A 13,556-nucleotide genomic window follows, 5' to 3' on the forward strand; every position below is an offset into this window, starting at 1 on the left:
GTTTTATTTAATAATACATATGGAAAACATTTTTTACTTTTCAAACAATATCCCTAGCTTAACCACAATTTAAAATGAAATAAGAACATGTCATCATTTTCTGTGTATCTAATAGTGATGAGTATTGGACTGCAGGTGAGAATTAATCTGGCGCTCTAGCTTCACTACAGACTTGTTTGCTTGACGTTGTTGGTGTAGTCTCTTGTGCAGTAGACTCTTGGCTTTGAAGGGTGAACAGGATCCCATCAGCAAAGGAAGCATCATAGTATGTGTTCACCATAAACCTTTATTTGTTCATCATATAGGGCTACTGTGAGACTCAAATGCAAAAATGTACAATATACATAAAAGAGCACTACAAACTATAATGCACAGTAAAATGTCCATTATTATTGCTACAATTGCTCTAATGTATTTTTGCTTTTAATTTGACTATCTCCTTACTAAATCAAACTGTAGGTTTTATTTTTCTTTTCACTACACCCCTATTGCAATCTGAATTTTCTAGGATCCAATAACCTACTAATTTTAGAGGGTCAGTTCCCTTGTGGTTCAGCTGGTAAAGAATCCGCCTGCAATGCAAGAGACCTGGGTTCGATCCCTGGGTTGGGAAGATCCCTGGAGAAGGGAAAGGCTGCCCACTCTGGTATTTTGGCCTGGAGAGTGGAGAGTTCAGCTAAACGCAGAAGAGCCATTTCCTGCTGTAAGAACTTGTTTACCTTTCTAGGTGTTTGTTGTTGTTATCGTTTTTGCCATTTTGTCCATGATGGTTAGTCTTCCAGAAACTCTGCGGATCATTAGACCTTTTCCTAAATCACAGTATAAATATGACACATTTTAAAGTTACAGTGAGCCTCTGGGATTACAAAGTGTTCAGCAAGTTAAAAATCTTTGAGAGTAAGGGAGTTTCAAAGCTCAGCCAAATTAAGATCCAGATTTTACAAGGTCTTTTAAAAGCATTCCCCCATTCTGATATCCTTAGAAATGTTAAAACTACCTTTCAATACAACTTCCTATATTCCTTGTTTCTATTTATTGCCTTCCTAAATTATCTTGTTCTCTTTCCCACCTTTCCTCCCACTCATCAATTAAGAGTAATGACTGTCAGGAAAAGTGTAATATATCAAAGTTATTGTTAATATTGTCTAAGTTCATGCATTTCAGAGCAACACCACTGAGCTTGTGCTATGGACAAGCTACAGTGGGTACCATTCTCTATGCTTACCTGTCCTTGAAGCAACACAAAACCTCTAAAACTGGAGGATGATTTCATTTTTATATAGTAGATTATGCTGATTTCCTATTATGCAACTATCTGTTTTAATTTTTTTAAAGAAAATTTTATTTTTCCTGTGGTCTTAATTGCTTTCAAAAATATATTGGACAAATGTTTCTATTTCTTCTTCCTCATCAGAACTAGAAAACTAGATTTCATAGTAAGTTGTTTAGTTCTTTAAAAAGGGCAAATGCCATAGAAAGCCATCATTTTCTTCCTATGACCTTAACTTATATTACAACCCCTGTGGGAAGTTGTCAATTTAAAAGCATGGAATTTACACGAATCTAAGTCTTGGAAATCAGCCAGCAATCTTCACGAAATATGTGGGGAAATCTATTAAATAGCTTTTTAACCTTTATTACTTACCATGTTTGATTGTACAAATCTATATCCTCAGGAGACATAGGCAGTGTTAATTGGGATTCCTGTGAAGAAAAGAGCAAAAAGCTATTTCAACCTATGTAAACATTTTTTGGTACCTAGTTAAATACTTCAGAGAAGGCAATGGCACCCCACTCCAGTGCTCTTGCCTGGAAAATTCCATGGACAGAGGAGCCTGGTAGGCTGCAGTCCATGGGGTCGAGAAGAGTTGGACTTGACTGAGCGACTTCACTTTCACTTTTCACTTTCAAGCACTGGAGAAGGAAATGGCAACCCACTCCAATATTCTTGCCTGGAGAATCCCAGGGACGGGAGCCTGGTGGGCTGCCGTCTATGGGGTCACACAGAGCTGGACACGACTGACATGACTTAGCAGCAGCAGCAGTTAAATACTTAACAGGGAATATTCCAGAAGCAGGCATCCTGGACAAGATCACTCAACCAATTAGGAAGCAAAAGTTTACTACTCTGCTCGTTCAGGAGCCTTGACAATTTATTTGCTATACCCCCGTAATTCATTACCTCAATTATTGGGTAAAATTCTCTAATGCTATTGAATATTACTTTAAATGCTAAAGCAATAAAATTAGCACAAGCTGTTATTAGCAGAAGCTCTCTGAAAACAATGATGATCTTATTGGCTAAAAATATTTATAATATGTTTTTTCTAAGACATCTGAGAAATGTAAAAGCTATTAGGAATTTGCTGTTTGGGAGCTGGAGAGTGTTATCAAGGACAGCTTTGATTATCTCAAATCAAGAGGTCTTTTTGTTGTCATGGCATTAAATTATTTGCAGACAACAAATTTAATAATGTCACAATAACTATGGACTCTTTCTGAAGACAGGCTCTAGTCTAAATTCCAAAAGTTTCCATTACTTCAGATGATGCACTTAAGGTCTTTTGTGAAGCATTGTGCCTGCTTTCCTGTTGATAGTGTTTTCATGAATACAATACAGTTATTGTCTTTGCTAAAATAATTAAGTCATATTCACAATTTCAATACAACTTACGTGGGAAAATGCACAAGAAAATGTAACTTTTCAGTATTCACATATAATTGATACACTTAGTTAAACTTGGAGCATCTTTCCTTTGCATCTAACATGGGGCAGTGTTCAAATAGGGGTTTCTTCTACCTACCTCTTTAGTTAAGCTGGTTCCCAAATGAAGTCCTCAGGATCTGAATAGAGACAGTGCAAGAATTAATGCAGGAAATTGAATTGGGGGAGAGAAACGAAAGGAAAATAATATTTTACTGATTCTTTTCATTGTATTGATTAAGTGTCTGAGTGGATTCTCATTAATGACACAGCATCAAGTCCTAGATAATTAGGAGAGAAGCATGATAGTAGAAAATAGTCAACTTTATGAATCTCAACTTACATAAATTATTAGTTACATAAGTATTTGTAAATATTATAATGTGTGAACTGTAGAATATAAAGGGAAACATGATTAAGCCTTCTTTTCTTTAGTCTCATTTACTATGAAAATCCATTTTAAAATAAAATATAGAAGATTGTTATTTTCATATACATTTTTAAATTTCTGGTTCAATGTAGTCTCCCTGGCTTCCCCCTGCCTCGCCATAGAGCATGAAGTGTTTTTAAGTATTTTTATTTGAGTTTGTCCCCACAAAGGAACCAGTGTTTACAGAGACTGTATAGTCCAGTCAAAAACTCATCACTGAGGAATGAGAACTTGGTGACACACAGCTCCCCTGTGAAACAAATTTTTGGAAACCCTAGTCTCATCTTCAGAACAAAGAATGTGAAGAGAACTGTCAAAGAAACCCTAAATCCTGATGCTCTTGGTGACATTTCAAATGTAAATTTAGGTCTGTGCATTGTTTTGAGTGTATGTTTTATTCCATTAAAAATATTTTTAAAACAAAATAGCCTTTTGGTGGGGGACAATGCTAAGATACTGAATTCTAATTCAGTATCCGCTTTATCCCCACCTTCCCAGATTCCCTAGAATCCCAAAGAATAGTATATGGTTTTCTGAAATGTTAAATGCAAACTAAAAATTATGGGTTGTAAGAATATGATCTGATAGAGTTCCTTTCAGTGCACTGCAATGGGGCTTTATTTTATCCATTATTATTGAGCACCTGCAACCTTCATGGTGCTGCAATGAATTTCAAAGTGAGGGCAATGTAGGTTTTTCCTTCAAATAGATTGCAGCATGGTGGATAATTAAACTGATAATTTCTCCCTCTTTTGAAAAGAAATTAAACTTCATATATATATATATATATATATACATACATGTATGTATATATACATATATATATGTATATGCCTAGAATTTAAACTCTGAATACAGGGTGTTTTCTTTTCATCAATGTGAATTGCCTACCCTAGACAGCCCTTGGCACAAAGCGAGCACTCAATAGCCAATAAATGAATGATAAAGAATAAACACTGAAATATATACAGGCAAAAAGGAAAACCATGTATTTGCCCATTTATTTCAGTGTGTTCGTGGAGAGCATTGTGTAGATACACCTCTAGCTTATATTTCTGTTTTAATGAACATTAGTTTCCTCAGTTGTTTAGTATTCAAAATAATTCTGTGTTATCTTTATATACAGTCATGCACTTGTGCAAAAACTTTTTGTAGGCTAGATCCTTAATGGTATAATTACTGGATCAAAGGGTATTAACATTTTAAAATTTGATAGATACCATCAAATTATGCTTCCATAAGTTCTATTCAATTTAGAATGAACCTTAAATATTTTGTTTTTTAATTCAAGGCAATCTTTGACAATCTAATAAAAGTTCTGAGTTCTCTTTCTTTAAAAAGAAATGCTTCAGTATACCACAATTTGGGTTTTTTAAAAAATAACTTTAGAGGATTCATAGATGCCCTAAAGTCCATTTATGGATTCCAAGTTAAGAAATTCTAACAAGTACAATAGAGTTTGTGTTTTGCTGGTTTAAAATTCCTGAGGCATTTCCCAAAAGCAAGAATAAAAGTCCATAAATTAAATCATTTCTGTTGCTTTTAAATGATTTCTAAGTAAAATTTTTGCTTTATAATTAAAAAGTGACCCCAAATGGAATCCAAATGCTGGTGTTGATGGTGAAAGGAAAGAAAAAGTAAAAAAATGTAACAGTTTATTGCATTTTATTAAGAAAATTTTATGTGCATTTATGAATTTGGGTAAACTGCCAGTTTTAGGACATGTTCCTTATGAGGATCAAAGATATAATTTGTCAAAATTACTATAATAAAAAATGGAATCTGCCATAAGACATAAAACCAAGTATCACTCAATGCGTCTACATGGTCCCTGGTTATGGCAGGCCAGTGAAGTAGTTCTCATCTTTCCAATCACAGAAATTCAGTGTTCACATCAAATAAAATTTTCTCCAAGACACTTTAACCAATATCTTCAAACTCCTTGTTTGGATTCCTTTCTCCGCTTTGCCATACCACTTACTTTACCTAGTAAGCACCTCCTACAAATTCCATCATGTACATATCCCTCATATTCTTTGAGGAGTAGGCCTCATTACTTTATTTATATATTTCCCCCACAAAGAACATCTAGCAGTTTGACTGTAGTGAAAATGAAAGTCACTCAGTTGTGTCTGACTCTTTGCGACCCCATGAACTGTGTAATCCATGGAATTCTCTAGGCGAGAATACTGAAGTAGGTAGCCTTTCCCTTCTCCAGGGGATCCTCCCAAACCAGGGATCGAACCCCAGTCTCCTGAATTGCTGGCAGATTCTTTACCAACTGAGTCACAAGGGAAGCCCAAGAATGCTGGAGTGGGTAGCCTACCCCTACTCCAGGGGGTCTTCCCAACCCAGGAATTGCACCGGGGTCTCCTGCATCGCAGGCGGATTCTTTACTAACTGAGCTATCAGGGAAGCCCTGATAGTAGTAGTAGGTGTTGACTGTAGTAGGTGTTCAGTAAACACTTGATGCTTGTTTAATGTATAAATAGGTGATTTTTTAGGTGGGTCTTAAGAATATGTAGGAATTAAGTCAGAGCAGATGGTCTCAAGGAGCAATGATAAAAATGAAGCAGAGATGAAGTAAAACCTAAACTAAGAGGAAATAAGTGTGACTTATCAGGCTCATAGATTATATGCTTAGGATATTAATATATGAGGCATATGGTATAGGCTACCCACACCAATATTCTTGGGCTTCCCTTGCGGCTCAGCTGATAAAGAATCCACCTGCAATGCGGGAGACCAGGGTTCGATCTGTGGGTTGGGAAGATCCCCTGAAGAAGGGAAAGGCTAACCACTCCAGTATTCTATTCTGGAGAATTCCATGGACTGTACAGTCCATGGGGTCACAAAGAGTCAGACACAACTGAGTGACTTTCACTTTTACTTTCATATGGTAAATTGAGAAGGTAGTTTTTAGCACAGTAATGCAAACTGGTCACTGTATTTTTTTAAATTGTATTGTTTTTCTAGATGTCCCTTCTGTGATATAATATGGATTATTAAATTGACCTATACTCCACTAAAAAGATAAATATTTTGAGCATTATAACATGCCAAACTTGGAAGTAATGTTAAAAACACATATATTATAGTGTATTCCTGAATACTAGCAGTATTTTATGATTTAATAAGATTTTTTTCATCTGAATATGATTCCACAGTGGCCTAACCATTTATCTAAAAGACATAATATAATGCATTTATGAGGCTTACTCAATGGCTCAGTGGTAAAGAACCCATCTGCAATGCCTGAGATGCAAGATATGCAAGTTCGCTCCCTGCGTTGGGAAGATCCCCTGGAGACGGGAATGGTTACCCACCCCAGTATTGTTGCCTGGAAAATTCCATGGACGAAGGAGCCTGGCAGGCTCCAGTAAAAAGGGTCACAAGGAGTCAGACACGACTGAAGCACATATGCACACAATGCATTTCTAAAATTGTAGTAACTGGTGAGAGGAAAAGAAAGGAAGAATTACTATTTTTCTGATATGTAGGCATTGCACAACTATACCTATATTATAATATATGATACTTATGAAAAGCAATGTAGAAAGTAAACTTTGAAAAACTATATTCCTAATTCTGATTTAGCAAAAACCCAACTTTACCCCCATGTACCCATGTTTATGAAGGGAAATTAAACAAGAAAAAGTGGGCTGCATAGCTGTTTTCTCAGTTTCACAAAGTGATATTGAATTCCCTCAGATGTCTTCTCCCATCTGCCATGCAACCAAGTTATTTGGGAATTACAAGAACTCATATCACACATGCATACGCATGCACACACACACATACAGAAATCTTACTTGTATATTACATGACCTTGACAAAGATTTTAAACTCTTATTTAATATAATAGTTTATGAGAGGAATTATGAGATATAATTATGTGTCACTGAATCATAAAATCAGGTATGGAAGACTCTTTAAAGACATCAGCTTAATCTTCTGTCAGTAGAGCTATTATATTTTATCATATTAAATAAGATACATGTGCTATATACGCTTTAGAAAACATATATAGTAGATACAATTTGTGCTTCATTATAATGAATATATGAAGTAGATTTCTATGGAATAGATTTTTTGTAATTTCTTAGATTGGATTGGATCCCAGTGTTTCAAGTCAGAAATCAATCCTCCTATCATAGTTTAATATAATATGTTTCTGTGAAGAAAACCAATTTGATAATAACCAGATGTTATTATGTGCAATTGCTTCCTCCATCCTTTCATTCATATTCAGTGATTATTTAGTCGTACACTAAGATTCTATTTTACAACAATGATCCCTTTATTGGAAACCACAGTTTTATTAAATGAGTGAAGGTCTAAACCAGTAGTTCTTAACTAGTTGGGATTTCTGGGGACAGTTTTGCCTTCCGGGGACATTTGCCATGATTGAAGATTTTTCTGTTGTCTTAGTGAGAAGAAGGTGCTATTGGTATCCGAGGGGCAGAGACAGGGGTGCTGCTAGAATTATGTAGGACAGCCCCCCACAGTAAAGATTTATTCAGTCCCAAATGTCAACAGTGATGAAATTAAGAAACACTACCTGTTTTAATTAGAGTTGTATATATCTTAATTCATTAATAAAGCAAATAGGGACATTGGCATGTTTGTCAAAATCAGTCAAATACATATGAAAGTAATTTCTAAGGATAAGTCTCATTTTTACCTGCTTCCTCCCCCAACAGTTCATTTGCACAAATAAATTTCTCTAACATTTCTGTAGAACTGGAATTTAGTTTTTATGTCGTAAGCTCTGAGCCCATTGTAAAATGATTTACCCTTCTATGGCACCAACCAGAGCTACAGAGCTAAAAAAAAAAAAAATGCTTTTAAGGATGATGATGCTTTCAAAGTATCAGTGCAATAAAAAATAATTAACCACACTAAATTACAGCGTGTAAAACAGACTCTGATGAATTTTGGTCTTATACTATTCTATATTATTTGTTGCACTTCCTCTTGAAATATGGTAGCAGATTCTGACTTTTAAGTGACCTCAATGCAGATGTCTATATGTCAACAAAGTAAAGAGAATGATTACTCAGACGTTGATCATCCTTAAGGATTACTTTACACAGAAAAAGAAAGTCTCACCAATATAGCCCAAATTATTACAGTTTTATTATTTTAATTAGAAATATAAAGCATTCACCTGACTTCAAAAGGTTGCCTGAGTCTGTTTTAGTGCCTCTTTAAATTATTTGCTGTATAAAATGCATAACTATAATTATCTTGTATTTTATAATCACTTGCCTGAGAATTCTATATGTGAGATTATTTGGTCAAGAGATTTTTCTTGGGATGTGCTTGTCTTATTTTTTTCTCGCTGAATTCTCCTGTCACCTTTCTAGTTCTATAGTTCTTTATCTGTAGTTAATAACTCTTCATAAGAATGACTAAAGAACTACACAATTCTGTTCAAGTACAGCACATATTTATGTTTTATTGTATGTCATGACATTTTGATAGCAACAGTAATAATAGTGAATAACATTACACTAAATTTTTAGAACACATTTAATACATAAGGTGATTTAGCCCAGTTTAAAGTATCTTCTGACATATGCATGTATGTATAGACATAACATGTATAGAACAGAAATGCAAACCCTTGTGCACACACACATTTCCTTCTATATTTTATATTTAGCCTCTTTGAGAAAGGACATCATAGGTATTCTATATTTGCAATAATATCCAATAATCTCTAGACTATGAAACCATGAATAATTTAACAAACTAATATTACAGGGAAGTAATTGCAGGGGGATTCTAGTAAGCTAAATTTAATTCAAACTTGGCAGTTCAAAGATAAAATCTCTTGCTTCCATGAAAAGAATAAACAGAATTATTTGTGTTGACAGGTGCTTTGGGTCTACCTGGCACTTCATCTCAAAGACTGAGATGCCCTAGAGGTGTCAGGAAGCCAATGTATCACTAAATCGTAGTAGTCTTTATGGCTACTTTATCTCTAGAGGGTTAACAATATTAGCTCTCCCACACGTATAAGTCTTTCTTTCAGGTGCACCCAGGCGCCATTATACTCCCACCTGAAGAGGAAAGTTGATGAATATGGCCAACTTATTTCTAAACTCATTGTGACTGTGGCTCCTGATGCCTTCCAAACGGTTACCACTCGTTCTGCCCTCGGTCTGTGGATTGCTCTCTTGCCCGTTTACCCACTGTGCTCACTCTTGTCAGATGTCTGACTGCCCTGTGTTTCTGGCAAGTCCTGTCCTGGCTTATTATGGATATCGAGCTGTCACTGAAAGACCCAACCCATAAATGTGCAAATACTTTAAAAAACAGCTCTGTTGTATGGTCATCACGGGTAAGGAAAAGGCATTTCTTAGGGACGTTTGCAAATCATGGCGTACAAACAATTCTTCATTTCTCTTGAAAGAGAAGGAAGAAATGTTTTCTCCTGTAGTTACATCCATAAATTCATAAAAACATAGAATTTGTGCTTGTTTCTCTTCAAGTAAGAGCATGACATTCAAGCTCAAATCTATGTTCCCTAAACATTGAAGACAGTATATGACAGCCTTCACAGTAGGTGCCAAGAATAAGAATTTTGAAAGTTCCAGTGTTGTCAATGCCTCCCTGGTTTCAAAGATGTTAATTTGATAACTAAAGTGGAAAGGACTCCACAAGATTCAAATGGAAAATTATCTTATTAGATGCCCATTAAAAATGCCAGAAATTATCCCAGGGATACTGTGGTTAAAAAAAAAAAAAAAATGTGTTCCCTTCCCTGCTGTAATTGTGCTTTCATCATGCTAATACATTATGTACTTGAAATTCATATAGGTTTAATTTCAATTATAAAATTATAACATTTTAAGATTTTAAATTAATTATAAAATTATAAAGTTTGCTGTATATTGAAGCTTTATAGAGAAGAGGAAAGAAAAATGGTCTGTAAGATAGAGCAGAGCATTGCATTTTTTGGAAAAGGCATTTTTTATTTCCCTTTACCTAGCAAAGGATCACCTCACTGGTACCCAGGCTCTGTAATCTGTTTTCACTCCTGGACCAACCATGGGAACACCATCAGTTGTCAAAAGAAGATGTTTTGATAATACAGAAAGTAATTAGACATGCATGTCTTACCATAATTTAAGGAAGAGAATCACTACTTTCTAGAGTCATTACATATTCAGGTGTCTTGCTATATAGTCATGAAAAAAAAACAAGATACTAAATCACAAAATTGTTTCCATGGCTTGGAAAACCTGCCCCTGTGTACAGTGCTTGAACAGATCCTAAAATACATGATACAAGTTCCACATTTAGGATCCAAAGTATTATACAAAACCAAGTTCTATTTTGTAAAATAAAGCAGTTCCTTAACTGCCATAAGTTTGCTTGTCTACAACCACATGTCTAAATCCTTACAATTTTTATTTTAATAAAGCTGAAGAGACCATCTCTTCATTTACAGTCTTATGCTCTTCAATGATTTATCATAAAAAAGAATTTAAATCAATATGATTGACACTAAACAATTGAAAATTATTGATGGAAAAATTTAATTTTTCATTATAAAATAATATGTAATAAAAGTTTTAGTCAAATTTTGTCTATAATAGCAAGTTAAAAATGCATTCTATGGCTTATACTATACTTGCTATTCTTCATTTTAATGATGTTAAAAATCCTGGAAAGTAGTTGTGTGGTTTATTTTTGTGAAAATTTGTGTTCTCTGTAATGTTTTTGTTCACTGGAGCAAAAGTGCTTTAAAGGAAAGTACCTTCCTCAGTTGACAGAATTCCTTTTCTTTCTATACTAAGGTTAATATGAAATTTTTGTTTATGTTGTTACTGATGGATAGCAGTGAAAGATAGTCTCCACCCTGTCTCGTTTCTTTAGAAAGTCATAAGATGGCCTTATTCATGTGTTCTCATTGCCTTAGCTTTGCACTTTAGCGCCACCTGGTGGAAAAAACATCGTTTGTTTTTCTCTTCGGTTTAGTTAGCCCCTTCACATTCTGCATCCCATTATAAGGTATCTTAATAGATATTAAATCATTTAATACAATTAAATAATTGTAAATGTATATAGTCTTAAAGACAGTTGTAAATAAAGTAAGGTAAAAAGATCTGCTAGACTTCTAAGTGAAGTCGCTCAGTCATGTCCGACTCTTTGTGACCCCGTGGACTGTAGCCCACCAGGCTCCTCCGTCCATGGAATTCTCCTGGCAAGAATACTGGAGTGGGTTGCCATTTCCTTCTGCAGGGGATCTTCCCAACCCAGGGATCGAACCCAGGTCTCCCACATTGCAGGCAGACGCTTTAACCTCTGAGCCGCCAGGGAAGTCCCTAAATACTATATTATTGCCAAGTTAAATGCCTATGTTTCTTTAAATGTCATAAATTTGAATAGTATGTTACATATCTATGAAAAATGTGGAAATTATTGATAATTCAATTAGTTATAATTTTCATTCTTTTAATAAAGAATTAAACAAGGAAGTTTTCTGTACTTTAGTAGCAAAACAATTGCTTAAGTTAGATTGTCTACCAAAAAAGCAGTGTAATCATTTCATGAAGAAATTTCATACCACAAATTCTTTTCTTTTTTTGCCCTCTCTCAGCTTGCAGGATCTTGTTTCCCCAACCTGGGATTGAACGCTCACTCTCGTAGTGAAAGTGCAAAGTTCTAACCACTGCACCGCCAGGGAATTCCCTATAGACTCTTATCATGTTAATATTTTGTGTATAGTTAAAGTGAAAACTAGTACTTTAACCATTACTACAGTAAAGCAGGACACTTTCATGCTCATTTTTCCACTTATAATTAAGATTCAGTTGTGGGCTTATTTGTACTTGTTCTTAGTTATTGATAGTTTTCGCAATTTTTCAGAAGTTAAATTTAAGAGTATTTTCAAATGAAAAACACAAATATATTTGAACCCAGTTTTGAAAAATTTAAGCATATTAATCTCTTTGTGTAGTCCTATGTTTCTATGGAATACAGTTGAAGGTGAAAATAAACCCTAGGTGTTATATGGTTCCTTTGGCATATACTGCTTATTTATATGGGGCTTCACCAGTGGCTCAGCGGTAAAGAATCCGTCTACAATACAGGAGCCGCAGGAGATGCAGACTGTATCCCTATGTCATGAAGATTCCCTGGAGGAGGGCAGGGCAGCCCACTCCAGTATTCTTTCCTGGAGAATTCCATGGACAGAGGAGCCTGGCAGGCCACATACCACAGGGCTGCAAAGAATCGGACACAACTGAAGCGACTTATCATGCACCCATGCACTTGTCTATTCCCTGGGAAAATTGAGAGTTTTATAGATTTGAATCTTATGACATTCAAAGGCTTAATAAGAACTAAACTAAATAAGAACTGTTGATATTTAAATAGGAAATATGTTCTAACTGTACAATTTGTTGTATTTCATTTAAGATAAAATTATAATACATAACCTTCACTAAGACTTGCATCTTGTACTGAAGTTATTTGCTTTGCTGCTTCAAGAGAATATTTGAACTCTTCTGTCTCTCTTTTGTTCCTTTCCTTTAAAGGTCTTGGATGGTACACTGTAAACTCAGCATATGGAGATACCATTATCATGCCTTGCCGAGTTGATGTACCTCAGAATCTCATGTTTGGCAAATGGAAATATGTAAGTGTGATCTATCTAGGACTTGGTTAGTTGCCTCTAGTCTTTTGAAGAAAATTCTAGTCTTTTAAAGAAAATGAGTAAATGTGAATTTCAAATAACATAATGGTAATATTCAACTGTGGGTATAAATGTAAGAAGATGAAATTAATGTGTTGAGTATATCAGAAGAATAATTCCTTACATAACAAATGCTATTTTAAAATAAAGCCAATAAACAGACAATTCTTAGCTCAAATTAGTCTGAAAGAGTCACCCTGAAGTGTTCAAAGCAAAAGAAATGGCAGAATTCCAGAATAAACTCAGGGAGTATAGGACAGAGCTTAGAGAAAAATGGTTACCATTCTCTACATACTCATCTTTTGTTTGGTGTGGTCACTTTAAAGGCAAGACGTACCAGGAACCAGAGCATTCAAATGTCCGCTGAAAACTAGTCGTCAGTGTTAGAAGCCTGCTTCTGGTACTTGGCCTTACAACTCAGTAGATGTGGTAGCTTCTTTTAAAATTTAACATTGCTGATTTTATTCATTTTTTCAGTTCAGTTTAGTCGTTCAGTCATGTCTGACTCTTTGCGACCCCATGGACACCACGTCAAGCTCCCCATCCATCACCAACTCACGGAGCTTGCTCAAATTCATGTCCATCGAATTGATGATGCCATCCAACCATCTCATTCATTCATTTCTTACAGATAGGAAAATCATATTTTCTCAGGTATTGAGGTACAGATAGGTTTGGAAATGCAGGGTAGCTATCCTAGTAGGTGAAGT

General features: G+C 35.1%; 1 protein-coding gene across 2 annotated transcripts in view; it reads left to right on the top strand.

Moving 5' to 3' along the window:
• ALCAM (activated leukocyte cell adhesion molecule) overlaps window positions 1–13,556 on the top strand; it is a 206,288-nt gene that overhangs the window by 130,605 nt on the left and 62,127 nt on the right. For both annotated transcript variants that reach the window (XM_061134379.1, XM_061134378.1), the window contains exon 2: window positions 12,689–12,789. In XM_061134379.1, the coding sequence (XP_060990362.1) occupies window positions 12,689–12,789 (101 nt within the window). The remainder of the gene's footprint in view (window positions 1–12,688; window positions 12,790–13,556) is intronic.

This window comes from Dama dama, chromosome 31 (genome assembly GCF_033118175.1).
Source record: "Dama dama isolate Ldn47 chromosome 31, ASM3311817v1, whole genome shotgun sequence".
In the NCBI taxonomy this organism is placed as follows: domain Eukaryota; kingdom Metazoa; phylum Chordata; class Mammalia; order Artiodactyla; family Cervidae; genus Dama; species Dama dama.